Raw genomic sequence first — 19,138 nt, forward strand, 5'->3', positions numbered from 1 at the left:
ATCAAACTGTGCAGTGTATTCAGACAGTAATAATCAAACTGTGCAGTGTATTCAGACAGTAATAATCAAAATGCGCACTGTTCAGACAGTAATAATCAAACTGTGCAGTGTATTCAGACAGTTATAATCAAACTGTGCAGTGTATTCAGACAGTAATAATCAAACTGTGCAGTTTATTCAGACAGTAATAATCAAACTGTGCAGTGTAGTCAGACAGTAATAATCAAACTGTGCAGTGTGTTCAGACAGTAATAATCAAACTGTGCAGTGTATTCAGACAGTAATAATCAAACTGTGCAGTGTATTCAGACAGTAATAATCAAACTGTGCAGTGTATTCAGACAGTAATAATCAAACTGTGCAGTGTATACAGACAGTAATAATCAAACTGTGCAGTGTATTCAGACCGTAATAATCAAACTGTGCAGTGTATTCAGACAGTAATAATCAAACTGTGCAGTGTATTCAGACAGTAATAATCAAACTGTGCAGTGTATTCAGACAGTAATAATCAAACTGTGCAGTGTATTCAGACAGTAATAATCAAATTGTGCAGTGTATTCAGCCCGTAATAATCAAACTGTGCAGTGTATTCATACAGTAATAATCAAACTGTGCAGTGTATTCAGACAGTAATAATCAAACTGTGCAGTGTATTCAGACAGTAATAATCAAACTGTGCAGTGTATTCAGACAGTAATAATCAAACTGCGCAGTGTATTCAGAGTGTAATAATCAAACTGTGCAGTGTATTCAGACAGTAATAATCAAACTGTGCAGTGTATTCAGACAGTAATAATCAAACTGTGCAGTGTATTCAGACAGTAATAATCAAACTGTGCAGTGTATTCAGAGTGTAATAATCAAACTGTGCAGTGTATTCAGACCGTAATAATCAAACTGTGCAGTGTATTCAGATAGTAATAATCAAACTGTGCAGTGTATTCAGACAGTAATAATCAAACTGTGCAGTGTATTCAGACAGTAATAATCAAACTGTGCAGTGTATTCAGACAGTAATAATCAAACTGTGCAGTGTATTCAGACAGTAATAATCAAACTGTGCAGTGTATTCAAACAGTAATAATCAAACTGTGCAGTGTATTCAGACAGTAATAATCAAACTGTGCAGTGTATTCAGACAGTAATAATCAAACTGTGCAGTGTATTCAGACAGTAATAATCAAACTGTGCAGTGTATTCAGACAGTAATAATCAAACTGTGCAGTGTATTCAGACAGCAATAATCAAACTGTGCAGTGTATTTAGACAGTAATAATCAAACTGTGCAGTGTATTCAGAGTGTAATAATCAAACTGTGCAGTGTATTCAGAGAGTAATAATCAAACTGTGCAGTGTGTTCAGACAGTAATAATCAAACTGTGCAGTGTATTCAGACAGTAATAATCAAACTGTGCAGTGTATTCAGACAGTAATAATCAAACTGTGCAGTGTATTCAGACAGTAATAATCAAACTGTGCAGTGTATTCAGACAGTAATAATCAAACTGTGCAGTGTATTCAGACAGTAATAATCAAACTGCGCAGTGTATTCAGAGTGTAATAATCAAACTGTGCAGTGTATTCAGACAGTAATAATCAAACTGTGCAGTGTATTCAGACAGTAATAATCAAACTGTGCAGTGTATTCAGACAGTAATAATCAAACTGTGCAGTGTATTCAGAGTGTAATAATCAAACTGTGCAGTGTATTCAGACCGTAATAATCAAACTGTGCAGTGTATTCAGATAGTAATAATCAAACTGTGCAGTGTATTCAGACAGTAATAATCAAACTGTGCAGTGTATTCAGACAGTAATAATCAAACTGTGCAGTGTATTCAGACAGTAATAATCAAACTGTGCAGTGTATTCAGACAGTAATAATCAAACTGTGCAGTGTATTCAAACAGTAATAATCAAACTGTGCAGTGTATTCAGACAGTAATAATCAAACTGTGCAGTGTATTCAGACAGTAATAATCAAACTGTGCAGTGTATTCAGACAGTAATAATCAAACTGTGCAGTGTATTCAGACAGTAATAATCAAACTGTGCAGTGTATTCAGACAGCAATAATCAAACTGTGCAGTGTATTTAGACAGTAATAATCAAACTGTGCAGTGTATTCAGAGTGTAATAATCAAACTGTGCAGTGTATTCAGAGAGTAATAATCAAACTGTGCAGTGTGTTCAGACAGTAATAATCAAACTGTGCAGTGTATTCAGACAGTAATAATCAAACTGTGCAGTGTATTCAGACAGTAATAATCAAACTGTGCAGTGTATTCAGACAGTAATAATCAAAATGTGCACTGTTCAGACAGTAATAATCAAACTGTGCAGTGTATTCAGACAGTTATAATCAAACTGTGCAGTGTATTCAGACAGTAATAATCAAACTGTGCAGTGTATTCAGACAGTAATAATCAAAATGCGCACTGTTCAGACAGTAATAATCAAACTGTGCAGTGTATTCAGACAGTAATAATCAAACTGTGCAGTGTATTCAGACAGTAATAATCAAACTGTGCAGTGTATTCAGACAGTAATAATCAAACTGTGCAGTGTAGTCAGACAGTAATAATCAAACTGTGCAGTGTGTTCAGACAGTAATAATCAAACTGTGCAGTGTATTCAGACAGTAATAATCAAACTGTGCAGTGTATTCAGACAGTAATAATCAAACTGTGCAGTGTATTCAGACAGTAATAATCAAACTGTGCAGTGTATTCAGACAGTAATAATCAAAATGCGCACTGTTCAGACAGTAATAATCAAACTGTGCAGTGTGTTCAGACAGTAATAATCAAACTGTGCAGTGTATTCAGACAGTAATAATCAAACTGTGCAGTGTAGTCAGACAGTAATAATCAAACTGTGCAGTGTTCAGACAGTAATAATCAAACTGTGCAGTATTCAGATTGTAATAATCAAACTGTGCAGTGTATTCAGACAGTAATAATCAAACTGTGCAGTGTATTCAGACAGTAATAATCAAACTGTGCAGTGTATTCAGACAGTAATAATCAAACTGTGCAGTGTTCAGACAGTAATAATCAAACTGTGCCGTGTATTCAGACAGTAATAATCAAATTGTGCAGTGTATACAGACAGTAATAATCAAAATGCGCACTGTTCAGACCGTAATAATCAAACTGTGCAGTGTAGTCAGACAGTAATAATCAAACTGTGCAGTGTATTCAGACCGTAATAATGAAACTGTGCAGTGTTCAGACAGTAATAATCAAACTGTGCAGTGTATTCAGACAGTAATAATCAAACTGTGCAGTATTCAGACAGTAATAATCAAACTGTGCAGTGTATTCAGACAGAAATAATCAAACTGTGCAGTGTATTCAGACAGTAAAAATCAAACTGTGCAGTGTATTCAGACAGTAATAATCAAACTGTGCAGTGTGTTCAGACAGTAATAATCAAACTGTGCAGTGTATTCAGACAGTAATAATCAAACTGTGCAGTGTATTCAGACAGTAATAATCAAACTGTGCAGTGTATTCAGACAGTAATAATCAAACTGTGCAGTGTATTCAGACAGTAATAATCAAAATGCGCACTGTTCAGACCGTAATAATCAAACTGTGCAGTGTAGTCAGACAGTAATAATCAAACTGTGCAGTGTATTCAGACCGTAATAATCAAACTGTGCAGTGTATTCAGACAGTAATAATCAAACTGTGCAGTGTATTCAGACAGTAATAATCAAACTGTGCAGTGTATTCAGACCGTAATAATCAAACTGTGCAGTGTATTCAGGCAGAATAATCAAACTGCGCAGTGTATTCAGAGTGTAAGGATAATGGATAATTGCGAATGACATCCAGGATGTGTTGCCATCTCTCACCTCTGCCGGCATATGCATGAGCAGTACAGCTGCAACAGGGGCTTGTGCTTGACAGTATCCCTCCTCGGGTCTGTAGATGGTGTACGCCTTGAGGATGCGATACAGATCCTGCTGCCTGCAAAGAGAAAACGGGCAAGGTGAGAGATACCGTTAGCTCCAGTATCGGGGGCGTGAATCAGCCCTCAGCGAGGGGCCCCAGTTCCCACCCCCAACCCGCGAAGCCCCTTGTCCTTCTCAGTGGGAAAGGTGGCGCGTTTGGAAGGTGCTGTTGAAGGAGCCTCAGCGAGTGGCTGCCGTGCATCTTGTAGACGGTACACATGGCTGCCGTGGTGCGTCGGTGGGGGGGGGGGGGGGGGGGCGGGGGGAGCGGATGTGGAAGGCGGGGTTAGCGTATCGATCGAGCGGGAGCAGCTTTGTCCTGGATGGTGTCGAGCTTCTCGAGTGTTGTTGGGAGCTGCACTCATCCAGGCAACTGGAGAGGGTCCCATCACACTCCTGACTTGTGTCCTTGTAGATGGTGGATGGGCTTTTTTTTGGGGGGGCGGGGAAGAGAATCAGGAGGTGAGTGACTCTCCGCAGGATTCCCAGCTTCTGACCTGCTCTGGGAGCAACAGTATTTATATGGCTGGGTCCAGTTCAGTTTCTGGTCAATGGTAACCCCCATTGAGTGGTGATACTGGGGAGGATTCAGCGATGGTGATGCCATTGAAGGTCAAGGTAGAGATGGTTTGATCCTCTCTTGTTGAAGATGGTCATTGTGTGGAATCTTGCTACTTGTCCAAGGTGGCGGCGGGAGCGAGTGTCCCAGGAGGTAGAATTGACTATTCAATTTGAGAGTGAGAAACTTGGTTCAGAATCAACTGGGCTACACTTAAATAAAGGTTGTTGCAGTGGCTTTTGAGGGCACTGCGCCAGGTCTCTTTAACCTGTCCGCTTGGCCGAATCCCATAGCTGACCTACCCATGACCCCCGCGCGAGGCAAACATTTCATGGAATGGAAACTGTCTGTGCAAATCCTTCTCGATAATGTCCAGCCACTTGGGGTCGCCCTGCTGTCGATCCAAATCCTGTAGAAGAGAAAGACGAGAGAGCAGAGGTTAGGAGGGTCGCAGGAGAGGTGGAGAGGATCACGGGAGGGGCGAGGAGGGTGTGCAAAGGCAGGAGGGGCCAGCTGCACAGTCGGGGGGAGTGGACATGTCAGACACCTGGGTTTTTTCGGGAGGTGCTGAAAGACGACAGCGTGAGCAGGGGTCCGTCTGATATGGGGGTGGGGTAGGAGAGGGTGTTGACCGAGGTGATGGGGTACAAGAGGCTGTCAGAGCACAGGGCGTGAGGAACTTCAGGCAGACAGGAAGCAGTTCAGGATGGGCGGCATGGTCATCGCACGCGGAGACACCCACGGCTTTGCCAGTTTCACTTCCCAGGAGGTTCCAGAGCAAGCGTGTTGCAATGAAACTGCGTAAGAGTGCTTCCTCAGAGGGAGGGAGGAGTGTATGGGACAGAGAGAGCAAAGGCACTCACTGCTTTCGCGGCTGCCCATACACACACTAAACAAACACACACCCAGCCCTAGGACAAGCAGATATTTCAACACAATGGCCAGGCTCCAAAGACAAAAGCATGGGAGAGGGGGAGCTAAAGATAGAGAAACACAGAGACGGACAGAGAGAGGGGCGAACAAAGAGAGAGAGAGAGAGAGACGGACAGATAGAGAGAGAGAGAGACGGACAGAGAGAGGGACGGACAGAGAGAGGGACGGACAGAGAGAGGGACGGACAGAGAGAGGGACGGACAGAGAGAGGGACGGACAGAGAGAGGGACGGACAGAGAGAGGGACGGACAGAGAGAGGGACGGACAGAGAGAGGGACGGACAGAGAGAGGGACGGACAGAGAGAGGGACGGACAGAGAGAGGGACGGACAGAGAGAGGGACGGACAGAGAGAGGGACGGACAGAGAGAGGGACGGACAGAGAGAGGGACGGACAGAGAGAGGACGGACAGAGAGAGGGACGGACAGAGAGAGGGACGGACAGAGAGAGGGACGGACAGAGAGAGGGACGGACAGAGAGAGGGACGGACAGAGAGAGGGACGGACAGAGAGAGGGACGGACAGAGAGAGGGACGGACAGAGAGAGGGACGGACAGAGAGAGGGACGGACAGAGAGAGGGACGGACAGAGAGAGGGACGGACAGAGAGAGGGACGGACAGAGAGAGGGACGGACAGAGAGAGGGACGGACAGAGAGAGGGACGGACAGAGAGAGGGACGGACAGAGAGAGGGACGGACAGAGAGAGAAAGAGAGAGAGAGAGAAAGACGGACAGATAGAGAGAGAGACGGACAGAGAGGAAAGAGAGAGAGAGACGGACAGGTAGACAGATGGACAGAGAGAGAGACGGATAGAGAGAGAAAGAGAGAGAGAGAGAAAGTGAGATAGACAGATAGAGAGACGGACAGAGAGCGAGAGAGAGACGCACAGAGAGAGAGAGAGAGACGCAGAGAGAGAGAGAGAGAGAGAGACGCAGAGAGAGAGAGAGAGAGAGAGACGCAGAGAGAGAGAGAGAGAGAGAGACGCAGAGAGAGACGGACAGAGAGAGAGAGATGGACAGAGAGAGAGACGCACAGAGAGAGAGAGACGCACAGAGAGAGAGGGGGACGGACAGAGAGGGGGACGGACAGAGAGGGGGACGGACAGAGAGGGGGACGGACAGAGAGGGGGACGGACAGAGAGGGGGACGGACAGAGAGGGGGACGGACAGAGAGGGGGACGGACAGAGAGGGGGACGGACAGAGAGGGGGACGGACAGAGAGGGGGACGGACAGAGAGGGGGACGGACAGAGAGGGGGACGGACAGAGAGGGGGACGGACAGAGAGGGGGACGGACAGAGAGGGGGACGGACAGAGAGGGGGACGGACAGAGAGGGGGACGGACAGAGAGGGGGACGGACAGAGAGGGGGACGGACAGAGAGGGGGACGGACAGAGAGGGGGACGGACAGAGAGGGGGACGGACAGAGAGGGGGACGGACAGAGAGGGGGACGGACAGAGAGGGGGACGGACAGAGAGGGGGACGGACAGAGAGGGGGACGGACAGAGAGGGGGACGGACAGAGAGGGGGACGGACAGAGAGGGGGACGGACAGAGAGGGGGACGGACAGAGAGGGGGACGGACAGAGAGGGGGACGGACAGAGAGGGGGACGGACAGAGAGGGGGACGGACAGAGAGGGGGACGGACAGAGAGGGGGACGGACAGAGAGGGGGACGGACAGAGAGGGGGGACGGACAGAGAGGGGGACGGACAGAGAGAGGGACGGACAGAGAGAGGGACGGACAGAGAGAGGGACGGACAGAGAGAGGGACGGACAGAGAGAGGGACGGACAGAGAGAGGGACGGACAGAGAGAGGGACGGACAGAGAGAGGGACGGACAGAGAGAGGGACGGACAGAGAGAGGGACGGACAGAGAGAGGACGGACAGAGAGAGGGACGGACAGAGAGAGGGACGGACAGAGAGAGGGACGGACAGAGAGAGGGACGGACAGAGAGAGGGACGGACAGAGAGAGGGACGGACAGAGAGAGGGACGGACAGAGAGAGGGACGGACAGAGAGAGGGACGGACAGAGAGAGGGACGGACAGAGAGAGGGACGGACAGAGAGAGGGACGGACAGAGAGAGGGACGGACAGAGAGAGGGACGGACAGAGAGAGGGACGGACAGAGAGAGGGACGGACAGAGAGAGGGACGGACAGAGAGAGGGACGGACAGAGAGAGGGACGGACAGAGAGAGGGACGGACAGAGAGAGGGACGGACAGAGAGAGGGACGGACAGAGAGAGGGACGGACAGAGAGAGGGACGGACAGAGAGAGGGACGGACAGAGAGAGGGACGGACAGAGAGAGGGACGGACAGAGAGAGGGACGGACAGAGAGAGGGACGGACAGAGAGAGGGACGGACAGAGAGAGGGACGGACAGAGAGAGGGACGGACAGAGAGAGGGACGGACAGAGAGAGGGACGGACAGAGAGAGGGACGGACAGAGAGAGGGACGGACAGAGAGAGGGACGGACAGAGAGAGGGACGGACAGAGAGGGGACGGACAGAGAGGGGGACGGACAGAGAGGGGGACGGACAGAGAGAGGGACGGACAGAGAGAGGGACGGACAGAGAGAGGGACGGACAGAGAGAGGGACGGACACAGAGAGGGACGGACACAGAGAGGGACGGACACAGAGAGGGACGGACACAGAGAGGGACGGACACAGAGAGGGACGGACACAGAGAGGGACGGACACAGAGAGGGACGGACACAGAGAGGGACGGACACAGAGAGGGACGGACACAGAGAGGGACGGCCAGAGAGAGGGACGGACAGAGAGAGGGACGGACAGAGAGAGGGACGGACAGAGAGAGGGACGGACGGAGAGAGGGACGGACGGAGAGAGGGACGGACGGAGAGAGGGACGGACGGAGAGAGGGACGGACGGAGAGAGGGACGGACAGAGAGAGAGACGGAGGGAGGAGGGAGGGAGGGAGGGAGGGAGGAGGGAGGGGGGCGGGGGAGGGAGGGGGGCGGGGGAGGGAAGGGGGCGGGAGAGGATGGAGGGGGAGGGAGAGTGAGGGAGGGGAGAGGTTGGGGAGGGAGGGGGACGGGAGGGGTGAAGTGGGGACGGGGGAGTAGGGGAGGGGGAGGAGTGAAGTGGGAGCTAGGGAGGAGAGGGTGAGGGGGGAGGGTGTGTTGGAGGAGGGAGTGAGGGAGGGGAGGGGGAAGGGAGGCAGGAGGTGGGTAGGAGGACGGGGTGAGGGAGGAGGGGAAGGGGATGGGGAGGGGGGACTGGAGAGGGGAAGGGAGGGGGGGGGAGAGAGGGGGGATGGAAAGGGTGGAGGGGGAGGGGAGGGGTAGGGGAGGCAGAGGGAGGTGGGTGGGAGGATGAGGTGGGAGGCAGCAGGGAGGACGGGGTGGGAGGGAGGACGGGGTGAGGGAGGAGGGGAAGGGGATGGGGAGGGGAGGGGGAGAGGGGAGGGGGAGAGGGGGGAGAGGGAAGGGGGTGGGAGGGGGGAGGGTGGGGAGGGAGGGGGGTGGGAGGGAGGGGGGTGGGAGGGTGGGGGAGGGAGGGGGAGGGAGGGGGGAGGGGGAGGGTGGGGAGGGAGGGGGAGGGAGGAGGGGAAGGGGATGGGGAGGGGAGGGGGAGAGGGGGGAGAGGGGGATGGGGTGGGAGGGAGGGGGATGGGGTGGGAGGGAGGGGGAGGGAGAGGGAGGGTGGGGGAGGGAGGGGGGGGTGGGGAGGGTGGGGGGGACGGGAGGGGAGGGAGGGGGGAGGGGAGGGGAGGGAGGGGGAGGGAGGGGGAGGGGGAGGGTTGGGGAGGGAGGGGGAGGGAGGGGAGTGAGAGGGGGGTGGGAGGGAGGGAGGGGGAGGGCAGGGGGAGGGGGAGGGGGAGGGGGAGGGCAGGGGAGGGAGAGTGAGGGAGAGGGAGGGGGAGGGAGGGAGAGGGAGGGAGAGGGAGGGAGAGGGAGGGAGAGGGAGGGAGAGGGAGGGAGAGGGAGGGAGAGGGAGGGAGAGGGAGGGAGAGGGAGGGAGAGGGAGGGAGAGGGAGGGAGAGGGAGGGAGAGGGGAGTGTATGTGGAGATGACCAGCTGCCATTACTCAGTCTGTGTTGCTACCTGGAATTTGCCGGGATTCTGCTCCATGAGCTGTTTGCTGTGGGAAAGCTGCTGCCAAGCCTGACCTCTCAGTGAGGATGGAATCCCCTTCCGACATCGCAGCTTCACCTAATGGACAGAGAGAGAGGAGCATCCATCAGCAAGGCACAAGCACATCAAGAATCCAGAGCTCCGGGGGGAGGAGGGCCTGAGAGGGGGAGGGGGTGCTGGGTGGGGCAGGGGGTCGCGGGCGGGGCAGGGGGTCGCGGGCGGGGCAGGGGGTCGCGGGCGGGGGAGGGGGTCGCGGGCGGGGGAGGGGGTCGCGGGCGGGGGAGGGGGTCGCGGGCGGGGGAGGGGGGTCGCGGGCGGGGGAGGGGGTCGCGGGCGGGGGGAGGGGGTCGCGGGCGGGGGAGGGGGTCGCGGGCGGGGGAGGGGGTCGCGGGCGGGGGAGGGGGTCGCGGGCGGGGGAGGGGGTCGCGGGCGGGGGAGGGGGTCGCGGGCGGGGGAGGGGGTCGCGGGCGGGGGAGGGGGTCGCGGGCGGGGGAGGGGGTCGCGGGCGGGGGAGGGGGTCGCGGGCGGGGGAGGGGGTCGCGGGCGGGGGAGGGGGTCGCGGGCGGGGAGGGGGGCCGGGCGGGGAGGAGGCCTGAGAGGCGGGGAGGGGGGTCCCGGTCGGGGGGTCGGGCGTGGAGGAGGCCAGAGAGGCGGGGGAGGGGGTCCCGGGCGGGGGAGGGGGGGCCTGGGCGGGGGAGCCCGGGCGGGGAGGGGGGCCCGGGCGGGGAGGAGGCCTGAGAGGCGGGGGAGGGGGGTCCCGGTCGGGGGGTCGGGCGTGGAGGAGGCCAGAGAGGCGGGGGAGGGAGTCCCGGGCGGGGGAGGGGGGGCCCGGGCGGGGGAGCCCGGGCGGGGAGGGGGGACGGGCGGGGAGGAGGCCTGAGAGGCGGGGGAGGGGGGTCCCGGTCGAGGGGTCGGGCGTGGAGGAGGCCAGAGAGGCGGGGGAGGGGGGTCCCGGTCGGGGGGTCGGGCGTGGAGGAGGCCAGAGAGGCGGGGGAGGGGTTCCCGGGCAGGGGCGGGGGAGCCCGGGCGGGGAGGGTGGCCCGGGCGGGGTGGGGGCCCCCGAGCTGGGACGGGGGGCCCCCGAGCTGGGACGGGGGGCCCCCGAGCTGGGACGGGGGGTGCCCCGAGCTGGGACGGGGGGGGGGGGGCCCCGAGCTGGGACGGGGGGGGGGGGGCCCCGAGCTGGGACGGGGGGGGGGGGCCCCGAGCTGGGACGGGGGGCCCCGAGCTGGGACGGGTGGCCCCGAGCTGGGACGGGGGGGGGGGGGCCCGAGCTGGGACGGGTGGCCCCGAGCTGGGACGGGTGGCCCCGAGCTGGGACGGGTGGCCCCGAGCTGGGACGGGTGGCCCCGAGCTGGGACGGGTGGCCCCGAGCTGGGACGGGTGGCCCCGAGCTGGGACGGGTGGCCCCGAGCTGGGACGGGTGGCCCCGAGCTGGGACGGGTGGCCCCGAGCTGGGACGGGTGGCCCCGAGCTGGGACGGGTGGCCCCGAGCTGGGACGGGTGGCCCCGAGCTGGGACGGGTGGCCCCGAGCTGGGACGGGTGGCCCCGAGCTGGGACGGGTGGCCCCGAGCTGGGACGGGTGGCCCCGAGCTGGGACGGGGGGCCCCGAGCTGGGACGGGGGGCCCCGAGCTGGGACGGGGGGCCCCGAGCTGGGACGGGGGGCCCCGAGCTGGGACGGGGGGCCCCGAGCTGGGACGGGGGGCCCCGAGCTGGGACGGGGGGCCCCGAGCTGGGACGGGGGGCCCCGAGCTGGGACGGGGGGCCCCGAGCTGGGACGGGGGGCCCCGCGCTGGGACGGGGGGCCCCGCGCTGGGACGGGGGGCCCCGCGCTGGGACGGGGGGCCCCGAGCTGGGACGGGGGGCCCCGAGCTGGGACGGGGGGCCCCGAGCTGGGACGGGGGGCCCCGAGCTGGGACGGGGGGCCCCGAGCTGGGACGGGGGGCCCCGAGCTGGGACGGGGGGCCCCGAGCTGGGACGGGGGGCCCCGAGCTGGGACGGGTGGCCCCGAGATGCGAGGGAGGGGGCCCGAGCAGGGGAGGGGGAGCCCCGAGGAGCGTGAGGAGGGTGCCCGGGCGGAGCAGGGGGGCCCGGGCGGGGGAGGGGGGCACAGGGGACGGGGCGCGAGCGGAGGAGACACATTGGGCATCAGCGAGGGACACAGCGAGATGCAGACATCAAGAGATGGAGCTGAACCGAGCAAGATAGCTAGAGTCACCACTCACCTTCTCGAAACGCCGGGCAACCCACTTGTCCCAGCGGCGCAACATTTCCAACCACTTCATCTCACGCTGCCGCGCCACATCCACTGTAATCCCACTCTCCCTGCACCAGAGAAGGAGAACAAACAATTCACTCTCTGTAACACACATCCCAGTATCCAGATAGCTTTACTCTGTATCTAACCTCGTGCTGTACCTGTCCTGGGAGTGTTTGATGGGGACAGTGTAGAGGGAGCTTTACTCTGTATCTAACCCCGTGCTGTACCTGTCCTGGGAGTGTTTGATGGGGACAGTGTAGAGGGGGCTTTACTCTGTATCTAACCCCGTGCTGTATCTGTCCTGGGAGTGTTTGATGGGGACAGTGTAGCGGGAGCTTTACTCTGTATCTAACCCCGTGCTGTACCAGTCCTGGGAGTGTTTGATGGGGACAGTGTTGAGGGAGCTTTACTCTGTGTCTAACCCCGTGCTGTACCTGTCCTGGGAGTGTTTGATGTGGACAGTGTAGAGGGAGCTTTACTCTGTATCTAACCCCGTGCTGTACCTGTCCTGGGAGTGATTGATTTCGACAATGTACTTAGATACGGATAGGTTTGCACTGAGTGCTGAATTTGGTGCATTTGATTGCTAAAGTGAGAGTGGTGACTGAGGGAGTTAGGTGAGGAGGGAGTAAGGTGTTCCTATCATTTTGTTTCCTACATTTCCGCAAAGTGTGAGAAGAGAGCCAGGAGTTTACAGAGAGTGCAGCTGACTGGGAGCAGAGTCGGAGGGCGGAGATCCAGTTGGTCCACAGGGCTGCTATATTCTGTCAGGTAAGAGGGGATGGAGGCTAGGCCAGTTGCATGCTTCTCCTGTAGGATGTGGGTGGTGAGGGATACCACCGGTGTCCCCGCTGACTATAACTGCGGGAAGTGCACCCAACTCCAGCTCCTCAAAGACCGTGTTAGGGAACCGGAGCTGAAGCTGAATGAACTTAGGATCATCCGGGAGGCAGAGGGGGTGATTGAGAAGAGTTACAGGGAGGTAACCACACCCAAGGTACAGGACAAGAATAGCTGGGTTACAGTCAAGGGAAAAAACAAACAGGCAGACAGTGCAGGGATCCCTCGTGGACGTTCCCCTTCAAAACAAGTATACCGTTTTGGATGCTGTTGGGGGGGATGACCTACCGGGGGAAGGCCCTAGCGGCCAGGTCTCTGGCACTGAGTCTGGCTCTGGGGCTCAGAAAGGAAGAGGGGAGAATAGAAAAGCAATAGTTGTAGGAGATTCAATGGTTAGGGGAATAGATAGGAGATTCTGTGGTCGCGAGCTAGACTCCCGGAAGGTATGTTGCCTCCCGGGTGCCAGGGCCAGGGATGTCTCGGATCGTGTCTCCAGGATCCTTAAGGGGGAGGGGGAGCAGCCAGAAGTTGTGGTGCACATTGGTACCAACGACGTAGGTAGGAAAAGGGGTGTGGAGGTAATAAATGAGTTTAGGGAGTTAGGCTGGAAGTTAAAAGCCAGGACAGACAGAGTTGTCATCTCTGGTTTGTTGCCGGTGCCACGAGATAGCGAGGCTAGGAATAGGGAGAGAGTGCAGCTGAACACGTGGCTGCAGGAATGGTGTTGGAGGGAGGGCTTCAGGTATCTGGATAATTGGAGCGCATTCTGGGGAAGGTGGGACCAGTACAAGCAGGACGGGTTGCATCTGAACCAGAGGGGCACCAATATCCTGGGAGAGAGGTTTTCTAGTACTCTTCGGGAGGGTTTAAACTAATTTGGCAGGGGAATGGGAACCGGATTTGTAGTCCAGCAACTAATATAGCCGATATTCAGGACGCCAAAGCGTGTAATGAGGCAATGGGGAAGGGAACACTGACAAAGGAGAGTATTTGCAGGCACGGAGATGGGTTGAAGTGTGTATGCTTCAACGCAAGAAGCATCAGGAATAAGGTGGGTGAACTTAAGGCATGGATCGGTACTTGGGACTACGATGTGGTGGCCATCACGGAAACTTGGATAGAAGAGGGGCAGAAATGGTTGTTGGAGGTCCCTGGTTATAGATGTTTCAATAAGATTAGGGAGGGTGGTAAAAGAGGTGGGGGGGGTGGCATTGTTAATTAGAGACAGTATAACAGCTGCAGAAAGGCAGTTCGAGGAGTATCAGCCTACTGAGGTAGTATGGGTTGAAGTCAGAAATAGGAAAGGAGCAGTCACCTTGTTAGGAGTTTTCTATAGGCCCCCCAATAGTAGCAGAGATGTGGAGGAACAGATTGGGAAACAGATTTTGGAAAGGTGCAGAAGTCACAGGGTAGTAGTCATGGGTGACTTCAACTTCCCAAACATTGAGTGGAAACTTTTTAGATCAAATAGTTTGGATGGGGTGGTGTTTGTGCAGTGTGTCCAGGAAGCTTTTCTAACACAGTATGTAGATTGTCCGACCAGAGGGGAGGCCATATTGGATTTAGTACTGGGTAATGAACCAGGGCAAGTGATAGATTTGTTAGTGGGGGAGCATTTTGGAGATAGTGACCACAATTCTGTGACTTTCACTTTAGTAATGGAGAGAGATAGGTGCGTGCAACAGGGCAAGGTTTACAATTGGGGCAAGGGTAAATACGTTTTTGTCAGACAAGAATTGAAGTGCATAAGTTGGGAACATAGGCTATCAGGGAAGGACACAAGTGAAATGTGGAACTTGTTCAAGGAACAGGTACTACATGTCCTTGATATTTATGTCCCTGTCAGGCAGGGAAGAGATGGTCGAGTGAGGGAACCATGGTTGACAAGAGAGGTTGAATGTCTTGTTAAGAGGAAAAAGGAGACTTGTGTAAGGCTGAGGAAACAAGGTTCAGACAGGGCGTTGGAGGGATACAAGATAGCCAGGAGGGAACTGAAGAAAGGGATTAGGAGAGCTAAGAGGGGGCATGAATAATCTTTGGCGGGTAGGATCAAGGAAAACCCCAAGGCCTTTTACACATATGTGAGAAATATGAGAATGACTAGAGCGAGGGTAGGTCCGATCAAGAACAGTAGCGGGAGATTGTGTATTGAGCCTGAAGAGATAGGAGAGGACTTGAACGAGTACTTTTCTTCTGTATTTACAAATGAGAGGGGCCATATTGTTGGAGAGGACAGTGTGAAACAGACTGGTAAGCTCGAGGAAATACTTGTTAGGAAGGAAGATGTGTTGTGCATTTTGAAAAACTTGAGGATAGACAAGTCCCCCGGGCCTGACGGGATATATCCAAGGATTCTATGGGAAGCAAGAGATGAAATTGCAGAGCCGTTGGCAATGATCTTTTCGTCCTCACTGTCAACAGGGGTGGTACCAGGGGATTGGAGAGTGGCGACTGTTGTGCCCCTGTTCAAAAAAGGGACTAGGGATAACCCTGGGAATTACAGGCCAGTTAGTCTTACTTCAGTGGTAGGCAAAGTCATGGAAAGGGTACTGAAGGATAGGATTTCTGAGCATCTGGAAAGACACTGCTTGATTAGGGATAGTCAGCACGGATTTGTGAGGGGTAGGTCTTGCCTTACAAGTCTTATTGAATTCTTTGAGGAGGTGACCAAGCATGTGGATGAAGGTAAAGCAGTGGATGTAGTGTACATGGATTTTAGTAAGGCATTTGAAAAGGTTCCCCATGGTAGGCTTCTGCAGAAAGTAAGGAGGCATGGGATAGTGGGAAATTTGGCCAGTTGGATAATGAACTGGCTAACCGATAGAAGTCAGAGTGTGGTGTTGGATGGCAAATATTCAGCCTGGATCCCAGTTACCAGTGGCGTACCACAGGGATCAGTTCCGGGTCCTCTGCTGTTTGCGATTTTCATTAATGACTTGGATGAGGGAGTTGAAGGGTGGGTCAGTAAATTTGCAGACGATACGAAGATTGGTGGTGTAAGGTTTTCGGGCAATTTGGCCCTTTTTGGACTGCCCAAGAATAAAACCCAGAGACTGTAAACTGGACACTTTTCAGCCAAAGGAACGTAACCAAATTTCCCAGCAGGCTTGGTCCGCTGAGCTGAGTAGGGGCATAGGTATTTACAAACCCCCCCCCCACCCCCGGAGCTACAAGGAAGAAGAAGCCAGACAACGAAATAGGATTAAAAACAGAAACAAAGGGGAATGGTAATGCTGTCAGGGGCCTGCCTGCAAGCAGGACAATGGGATGGTCATAGCCCCATGCAGATGTAAATGACTTGGCCTCCACCAGAGCAGAATCCAATCAACACCCCATCAACATAGCAGCGATCTCCGGAGCAGATGGAAGACTTTGAAAATCTTCACAAGGGAGCTCAACCTCGTTATCTCAAAAAGCAGACTGGAGGCGGACCTAGGGGAGGTACTCCCATCTTGACAGGTCTGACCGGCTCAAAGGGGGCAGGACCAGCGGGAACTTTAAACCTTATGGATTCAATGCAAAAGGGGCTGGCCGAACACAGGAAAAAGCCAGGTAAAATGGATATAAAAGGGGCTGTGTTGCGATTGAGGGTCTCTTGGCTTGACCTCTCCGCCTTCGACTTGACCTCTCGCAGCCTGTGACTGTAAGTACCCTGCAGCAGCTTGCGAAACTCCCTTGACTTTGATAGTGGTTGAGGCTTTGGGGAAGGGGACTTGATTTGTGTTTTGTGCCCTTGCTAAAACTGTGTAACAATAAGATTTTACGTTGTGTCCGTTATAGTACTTCCTGAATAGACTTAGTTTGTGTTAAGAGTTTAAGATTTTATTATAATTTCTTCTGTTTGATGATTTTGACCTGGGTTTTGCAATAAACCTCGATTTGCTGATAATTGGAGTTATTTCAATTCTTCAATCTCTCACCAGCGATCTCTGACCAAGTCATTGTTAAGATATTCCTCACCTTAATTCCGGGGTCGAGAATCTAGGGTCATCTTGAACGATTCACTCAGGACAGGCTGCTGGTTAGGTAATAAACAGCAGTGTCCTATTCTCTCTCTTGGGAAAGCTACTCCAGCGAAGTAGGAACCGGGTGGGTGTTGCACCACCGGCAAGAGAGAGAATCACCTGGGCATTGGTGGGGGTTTGGATATCTGTGTGATACAAGCCTCAGGCTTCCGATTAGGGATAAACAGCAGGCTTGATTCAGTGCTCTCTTCCGTGGTGTCCCAGTGCGGCATCCCCTGGCCTCTGAAGTTTCAGTGCCAGCTGGAGAGAGACACACACAGATACTCAAACCCCAGATATCGGCCCAGTAGTGGAGTAGCAGAGATGGAACCCTCTACTGTGGAGTTGTGGATAGTGAGGAGGGCTGTTCTCGGCTGCAAAGGGACATAGATAGGATGCAGAGCTGGGCTGAGAAGTGGCAGATGGAGTCTAACCCTGAAAAGTGTGAGGTTGTCCATTTTGGAAGGACAAATATGAATGCGGAATACAGGGTTAACGGTAGAGTTCTTGGCAATGTGGAGGAGCAGAGAAATCTTGGGGTCTATGTTCATACATCTTTGAAAGTTGCTGTGAAGAAGGCCTATGGTGTGCTAGCGTTCATTAACAGAGGGATTGAATTTAAGAGCCGTGAGGTAATGATGCAGCTGTACAAAACTTTGGTAAGGCCACATTTGGAGTACTGTGTACAGTTCTGGTTGCCTCATTTTAGGAAGGATGTGGAAGCTTTGAAAAAGGTGCAAAGGGGATTTACCAGGATGTTGCCTGGAATGGAGAGTAGGTCTTACGAGGGAAGGTTGAGGGTGCTAGGCCTTTTCTCATTAGAACGGAAAAGGATGAAGGGAGACTTGATAGAGGTTTATAAGATGATCAGGGGAATAGATAGAGTAAACAGTCAGAGACTTTTTCTCCGGGTGGAACAAACCATTACAAGGGGACATAAATTTAAGGTGAATGGTGGAAGATATAGGGGGGATGTCAGAGGTAGGTTCTTTACCCAGAGAGTAGTGGGGGCATGGAATGCACTGCCTGTGGAAGTAGTTGAGTCGGAAACATTAGGGACCTTCAAGCAGCTATTGGATAGGTACATGGATTACGGTAAAATGATATAGTGTAGATTTATTTGTTCTTCAGGGCAGCGCGGTAGCATTATGGATAGCACAATTGCTTCACAACTCCAGGGTCCCAGGTTCGATTCCGGCTTGGGTCACTGTCTGTGCGGAGTCTGCACATCCTCCCCGTGTCTGCGTGGGTTTCCTCCGGGTGCTCCGCTTTCCTCCCACAGTCCAAAGATGTGCAGGTTAGGTGGATTGGCCATGATAAATTGCCCTTAGTGCCAAAATTGCCCTTAGTGTTGGGTGGAGGTGTTGGCTTTGGGTGGGGTGCTCTTTCCGGGAGCCGGTGCAGACTCAATGGGCCGAATGGACTCCTTCTGCACTGTAAATTCAATGATAATCTGTGATTAATCTAGGACAAAGGTTCGGCACAACATCGTGGGCCAAAGGGCCTGTTCTGAGCTGTATTTTTCTATGTTCTATGTCTCATTCCCCTCACAATACACAATGTCCCACAGTCCCATGCGCGCACCCACTCGGCTTCTGGCTCCTTGATCCATCCCCTTATTCGCTCGGCCGTCGCCGCCCAGTGGTAGAATTGTCGGTTTGGATCCCCCCTGGATTTTGTTTTTTGTAGGACCTTGTTTGGGATCCTAGCATTTTTCCCCCCCATACGAACACCATGATTAGTTTGTCCAGCACTTTGAAAAAGGCCTTGGGGATGTAGATCGGAATGGATCGAAGTAGGAAGAAGTACCTGGGCAGTACGTTCATTTTGATCGTCTGGACTCTCCCCACGAGGGAGAGTGGGAGTGTGTTCCATCTTTGCAGGTCCTTTTTTACTTCCTCTGTCAGACTGGTGAGGTTCCATTTGTGGATCCCTTTCCAGTCATGGGCTATTTGGATCCCCAGGTAGCGGAATTTGTGTCGTGCTTGTTTAAACGGCAGTCCCGTTAGGGCTGCCCCACCTACTTGTGGGTGTACCGGGAAGATCTCACTTTTGCTCATGTTGAGTTTGTAGCCCGAGACGGCGCCAAGCTCTTTCAGGAGCGCGATGATTCCGTCCATGCTGCTCTGTGGGTCCGAAATGTAGAGGAGCCGGTCATCTGCATAGAGTGAGACTCTGTGCTCTCTGCCTCCCCTTCGGATCCCCTTCCAGCTTTTTGCTGCTCTGAGCGCGATTGCTAGTGGTTCGATCGCTGGAGCGAACAGCAGCGGGGACAGTGGGCATCCTTGTCTGCTGCCCCTGTGCAGCTGGAAGTATCGGGAGTTGGTGTTGTTGGTCCGTACGCTCGCCATGGGAGTGTTGTATAGGAGCTTTACCCAGGAGGTGAACCCTGTTCCAAGCCCAAACCGCTCCAGTACCTCTATGAAGTATTTCCTTTCGACTCTGTCGAAGGCCTTTTCTGCATCTAGGGAAACAA

At 54.0% G+C, this 19,138-nt stretch overlaps 1 protein-coding gene across 1 annotated transcript in view; it reads right to left on the bottom strand.

Moving 5' to 3' along the window:
• The window catches only part of LOC140395981 (TBC1 domain family member 10B-like), an 89,712-nt gene that overhangs the window by 51,483 nt on the left and 19,091 nt on the right, over window positions 1-19,138 (bottom strand). Inside the window, exons 2-5 of the mRNA XM_072484012.1 lie at window positions 11,784-11,883; window positions 9,527-9,634; window positions 4,826-4,932; window positions 3,866-3,980 (exon numbers count right to left, since the gene is read on the bottom strand). Coding sequence (XP_072340113.1) covers window positions 3,866-3,980; window positions 4,826-4,932; window positions 9,527-9,634; window positions 11,784-11,883 — 430 coding nt within the window. The remainder of the gene's footprint in view (window positions 1-3,865; window positions 3,981-4,825; window positions 4,933-9,526; window positions 9,635-11,783; window positions 11,884-19,138) is intronic.

This window comes from Scyliorhinus torazame, chromosome 19, assembly GCF_047496885.1.
Source record: "Scyliorhinus torazame isolate Kashiwa2021f chromosome 19, sScyTor2.1, whole genome shotgun sequence".
Lineage (NCBI taxonomy): Eukaryota > Metazoa > Chordata > Chondrichthyes > Carcharhiniformes > Scyliorhinidae > Scyliorhinus > Scyliorhinus torazame.